General features: G+C 36.6%; 1 protein-coding gene across 1 annotated transcript in view; it reads left to right on the forward strand.

Annotated features, from left to right (window-relative positions):
- Positions 1-3,936, forward strand: part of LOC107625409 (beta-galactosidase 3) — a 7,009-nt gene extending 3,073 nt beyond the window's left edge. Inside the window, exons 10-19 of the mRNA XM_016328038.2 lie at positions 613-731; positions 833-997; positions 1,099-1,280; positions 1,394-1,503; positions 1,586-1,695; positions 2,016-2,126; positions 2,216-2,329; positions 2,412-2,614; positions 2,709-3,045; positions 3,328-3,936. Of these exons, the coding sequence (XP_016183524.1) occupies positions 613-731; positions 833-997; positions 1,099-1,280; positions 1,394-1,503; positions 1,586-1,695; positions 2,016-2,126; positions 2,216-2,329; positions 2,412-2,614; positions 2,709-3,045; positions 3,328-3,462 (1,586 nt within the window). The 3' untranslated portion in view covers positions 3,463-3,936. The remainder of the gene's footprint in view (positions 1-612; positions 732-832; positions 998-1,098; positions 1,281-1,393; positions 1,504-1,585; positions 1,696-2,015; positions 2,127-2,215; positions 2,330-2,411; positions 2,615-2,708; positions 3,046-3,327) is intronic.

The following is a 6,380-nucleotide window of genomic DNA, read 5'->3' on the forward strand; positions in this document are numbered from 1 at the left end:
TTAATGTTTAATGTGACACACCACAGAAATATTAATCAGTTGTCTCATTACTTAAATGAATATTTTTAATGTCAAGAATCAAGATAGACAATTTTTAAAATTTATTTTGAAAAAAATTATAAGATCTACAACCAAAAAAATGTATATTTTATAAGATCAAAAAGATATTTAACCCAATATGATTTTTCAAATGCTGTTTGCATGTTAATTTTGGGACAAAATTGTGGTAGAATTGTAGAAATATCTATACGTGACTAGTTAAGATAGCTAGTAATTACTTCTTGCATTAAAGGAAAAGAAAAAACAAAAACTTTCAGATCTCTATTCACTTTAGAGGATTTCATTGAAATAGATTAGATTAGTCGTATTCTTGATAATAGGATCCAAATGTTTGTAGTTTAATTATGACAACAATTTTTTCTTTTCTTTTATTATTATTATTTTTTTTTGGTTTCAAAATTTTCATGAGTTCTATGTGTGGATTTGCACATTATACTTCTGTATAAAAAAAATTTACTCTATTTTCACTTTCAAACAAACATACCCAAACACCTAAACTCTATGGTTGATGAGTTCAGTGACAATTTTTTCATGTAACAAAAACATTTGCAGGTTTGATTAGGCAACCGAAGTATGGTCATTTAAAAGAGCTTCATAAAGCTATCAAGATGTGTGAGCGAGCTTTGGTTTCAACTGATCCAATTGTTACTTCACTAGGAGCCTCTCAACAGGTTTTAGCCTTAATTACTTCATACTCATTCTGCTTCCCACATGTGATTAGCTTCTCTATATAGTCTCCACTAACCCTGTAACATCTGTAAATTTTTTCCAGGCTCATGTATACTCGACGGAATCCGGCGATTGCGCTGCTTTCCTCTCAAACTATGATTCAAAATCCTCAGTTAGAATCATGTTTAATAACATGCATTACACTTTGCCACCTTGGTCCGTTAGCATCCTCCCAGATTGTAGGAATGTTGTCTTCAATACAGCAAAAGTATGGAACAAAAATCTGATAGATTTTCATATCATTTTGTATTTTTGTTCTGTATTTAATAATTGGGAAAACTTAGTAATGAATTACTCTTCTACTTGCAGGTAGGAGTGCAAACATCTCAAATGCAAATGCTGCCAACTAGTACTCATATGTTCTCATGGGAGAGTTTCGATGAAGATCCGTCTACTTTAGACGACAGCGGCTCTACAATCACTGCCCCGGCTCTCCTGGACCAGCTAAATGTAACCCGCGATGCGAGCGACTATCTTTGGTATATGACAAGGTGATGAGCCTGATTGAACTTCACAAGTCACAACTAATTTTGTTTAGCTTCTTAAGTTTGACCTTTTGAGTATACATAATTTTTGTAACTCATTAGATACTATGTATCTGCAGCATTGATATAGGTTCATCCGAATCGTTTCTACATGGAGGCGAACTCCCCACTCTTATTGTTCGGTCTACAGGACATGCTGTCCATGTTTTCATCAATGGTCAACTTTCTGGTATGAAGTTCTACTTTATTATTTCTAGGATCACATTGCTGGTTGTTTAGTAAAATCAAACATGGTATATCATTGAAATTAGGTTCTGCCTATGGAACAAGGGAGTATAGAAGAATCACATATACCGGCAAGGTAAATCTTCGTGCCGGAACAAACAGAATTGCTCTGCTCAGTGTTGCCATTGGACTTCCAGTAAGTTTCTTTCGCCCCAATACTTGGTGCTTGTTATATGATGTTTTGTAACTGCTAATTAGGTCACCTATAGACAGAAACCCAGCTATTAACAAAACAAAAATTTTATGTGCACGCCAAAAATCAGCTATTATGTATTTGTGTATAAATACATTTGTTGTTTAACTCATTTTCAATGTGTATTTTATGTTTTAACATATATTTTATACGGGTAAATAATTTGGTGGCTGATTTTTTATTTACGCATAGCATGATTGTTTCTTTTTCCCTCCTAACATCCAATGTCATTAACAAAACTCTCTTTCTTTTTGTTGTCAAAGAATGTTGGTGAACATTATGAGTCATGGAACACAGGAATCCTAGGTCCAGTTTCACTCCATGGACTTGACCAAGGAAAGTGGGACTTGTCATGGCAGAAATGGACTTATCAGGTTTGTTAATTAATCTCACTTCGGATGCATGCTTATGCAGGCTCATTTCACATTCAAGAGAATATATACTAAAGCATTCCAATTAATAGGTTGGGCTGAAAGGAGAGGCCATGAATCTTGCATCTCCTAATGGTTTTTCTGCAGTCCAGTGGATGCAATCGGCGATAGTTGTACAAAGAAACCAGCCACTAACATGGCACAAGGTAACATTCAAGAGAAATATGCAAAGTTTCTGACTAAACAATTAGCTAAACAAACAGATACAATTCTGTAAACTTCTTGCAGACTTTTTTTGATGCTCCCGAAGGAGACGAACCGTTGGCATTGGATATGGAGGGCATGGGAAAAGGTCAAATATGGATTAATGGACAGAGCATTGGAAGATACTGGACCACATATGCTAATGGCAATTGTAGTGGCTGTAATTATGCTGGGTCATTTAAGCCTCCAAAGTGCCAATTTGGTTGTGGCGAACCAACCCAGAGATGGTAAAAAAACTTTTAAGATCACCATTTTTTATAAATCATAAATCCTAAACCTTAAACCCTGAATCTTTTAAACTCTTGTTCAAAAATATTTCAGGTACCATGTACCAAGGTCATGGTTGAAGCCAAGTCAAAATCTACTGGTTATTTTTGAGGAGCTCGGAGGCGATCCTTCGAGAATCTCTCTTGTGAAGAGGTCAGTGAGCAGCGTCTGCGCCGACGTGCCGGAGTTTCATCCGAACATTAAGAATTGGCATATTGAGAGTTTTGGGAAATCAGAGGTGTTCCACCCACCAAAGGTTCACTTGCATTGCAGCCCTGGCCAGACCATCTCCATCATCAAATTTGCAAGCTTTGGAACTCCTCTAGGGACTTGTGGGAACTATGAGCAAGGAGCATGTCATTCCCCCTCATCCTACGCCATTTTAGAGAAGGTGCTTGTGCTTTACCTCTCACTCTTGGTTTCACAACCTACTCTATTAACTTCACAATAACAATGAAGCACAATTTAACTTTTAAAAGATTAAATTATTAACAGTTTAGCTCTTAAGAAGATACTTATATTGTTATATTATATTAGACTGATCATTGTATTGACAACTTCATCTTTAGAAGATCATTGCTTTGGTAAATTAGTGTCTAAAACCATTAATAATAACTAAATGTTTCTTTGGCATGTGAGTTTAACCTTGTAGTTTTTTGTTTCATTTCCACAGAAATGTATAGGAAAACAAAGATGCACGGTTACAGTTACAAACAGCAATTTTGGGCAAGACCCGTGCCCAAAGGTGATGAAGCGGTTATCAGTTGAAGCTGTTTGCGCTCCAACCGCCACAAATTGGAGAGGCTGATTTGGCCACACAAATAGTATTTATTGTGCAGTGACTTAAATCCCTTAGATTTAATGAATAAATAATATTCTTTTGTTTTAAAATATTTGTAAATTCAACATTTTAAAGTAGCAGATATTTTAAAACAAAGAGAATTATAGAAGAATGAGTACATTTAGTAGTAGTTGAATAGGTCAAATCCAGTGTGAAGGTGTATTTTTTGTGAAATGTTGGTGATGCCAAAGGCAATGTAGTTCATAGGTTTTGTTTAGTGGCATTTAACGTGTGTAAATTCATTGTTAGAAAGGTGAATCTGAAACCAAGGGTCTTAATTTTGTACCTATAGAGCATCAGTATTTAAACCGGTTATGGAGGTGCAATTGTGTTTTTGCTTGTATTTCTAGGGATTATCCCAAATCTATGTTCAAATTGGGAACATATTGTGATATCATTGTCTATTGAAGTTTGAAGATATCTATCTTACCTTGGCTGATATATTATTCTCCTTCCTTCTTCCTTTCTTTATTTTTGAAAGCTTTTCTTATATTTGAAAATCGATATATTTGAAACGGTTAGTTTTTCTTTTCTTTCACGAGATAAATTACAATACTCAAACGATTTTGACACCAATAAAATAGTATTTTATCTTTGTTATTAACAAAATAATATTCAAAAAAATTTTAAAATTTGACAGAAATAATCAACCGTCAAATATACTGGAGTTAAAGTTTAGAATTGACGTATTAATTAACAATGATCATAAGTACAAAAATTATCTACTTTTAATTTTTATAATTTTAAAACGTCTCAATTTTAATTTTTTAAAATCCCTAATTTTTTTCTCTTCTTCTTCCTCATCCCCAACAAGTCCCCTTTTCCTTCCTCTTCGAGACATTCTAAAATCCCTAATCTCCTTTTTCCTCTTCTTTTTTCCTAAGTCCCTTACAGCATATCCTCAACAATTCCCCTTTTCCTTCTTCTTCGTCACTTGTCCCGGTTCCCTTCCCTTAGTCTTTTTTTTTTTTTGAACAAAGGAGCTTAACACAATACAGTGGAGCGAAACACAAACAAGCATAAAGAACATGCAAAAATAATAAACAGAAAATTATCCCTAGTGTCATCTCCGGCATTGACATCAACAATAAAAGGGGTCCAAACTACACCACTCTGTGTAACTGACTAAGAATTTCTGGAATACCTTCTCTCCACTGCCTTCCTTGTTATTGAAGATCCGCTTGTTCCTCTCTAGCCAAACGTTCCAAATAACCGAGAAAAAATATATGAGCCATTTGTTGCCCTCCCCCTTCCTGTTAGCAACACCTATCCAACTCTCGAAGTGTTCTTTTAGTGAACCCGGAAAAGACCATAATATCCCAAAGTCATATAGCCATTGACACCATACTGCCAAGTAAACTCACAGCCCAGAAACAAGTGATGAATATATTCAGCATTTTTGTTACACAACACGCATATGTTATCACCATGATTAATAATTCCCAGTCTATGCAATCTTTCTTTAGTATTCACTCTTCTTATCAAAGTAAACCAAATAAACAACTCCACTCGTGGCGGAACCAAGCCTTTCCAAATGGTTCTGGTGAAGCTGTAGCTGGTTATTTCCTCCGGGAGCGATTCTGACTGCATCACCTGCACAAAGGAGTTAGTTGAAAATATACCTTGCTTGTCGAACTTCCAAACAACTCTGTCATACTTATCATGTGCTAGCTTAATTGGCCTTAAAGTTTCATGTAGCTGATCCACTAGTTCCAACTCCCATTGGTATAACTCTCGCCTCCACTGGAAGTTCCAAATCCACTCTAACACATCCCAAAACCCACAATCCCCTATAACAGATTCTTTTTGGTTTGAAACAGAGAAAAGCCTCGGAAAACTTATCTTTAGCGAACCACTTTATAGCTAGACATCTTCCCAGAATCGAGTCCTCTTTCCATCACCCACCTCCATAGATAACCCCGCAATCATCTTATTTCTCACATTACTATCTCTGATATGCATCTGGCAGATGTCCTTCCATGGGCCCCTCTAGTAGGTAATGTCTGAGCCAACAGCATCACATTGGGGTTCAAGTCATAGCAAGAGCACACGATCTTATTTCATAAAGGATACTCCTCTTTTGAAAACCGCCACCACCACTTGAAAAGAAGTGCCGTGTTTCTAATCACTACATCACCCACCCCCAGCCCACCCATCTTCTTAGGTGCCTGAACCAACTCCCACTTAACAAGTGCCAAACCATTTCTACCTTCCTCCTTGCTCCACAGGAATCTCCTCTGCAGTGATATCAACTTTTATGCCACTGCCTTCGGCATCTTATACAGACTCAAGTAGTACACCGGCAGGCTATTTAACACTGATTTAATAAGGACAAACTTACCCGCTTTATTGAGTACTTTTGCCTTCCACAAGTTGAGCTTCTCCTCAACCTTGTCAATTACTGGTTTCCAAGTCCTAACCAGTCTTGGGTTTGCTCCTAAAGAAATGCCAAGATATCTGACTGGAAGGCTAGCCTCCTTGCATCCCAATAAGTTGCACATATTGTAGGACCACTGCTGTTCGCAATTTATTTGGATTAAACTTGATTTATCAAAGTTAATGGTTAACCCTGACATCATCTCAACGAATCTTAGTAACATGGCATAGTTCCTGATGGTCTCCTCCTCTGGTGGATAGAATAATATAGTATCATCTGCAAACTGTAGATGTGATAGCTCTATATTGTCTTTTCCAATCAGCAGTGGAAGAATACATTTGTTCCTGACTGCCTCCCCTATCATCCTATGCAGAACATCAACAACCAGAACAAACAGAAATAGAGATAGTGGATCACCTTGTCTCAAGCCCCTCTCCATCTTAAACGGTTTAGATGGAGAGCCATTAATCAGGATCGACATAGACGATGTACTAATACACTCCTTCAC

Source organism: Arachis ipaensis, chromosome B01, assembly GCF_000816755.2.
Source record: "Arachis ipaensis cultivar K30076 chromosome B01, Araip1.1, whole genome shotgun sequence".
NCBI lineage: Eukaryota > Viridiplantae > Streptophyta > Magnoliopsida > Fabales > Fabaceae > Arachis > Arachis ipaensis.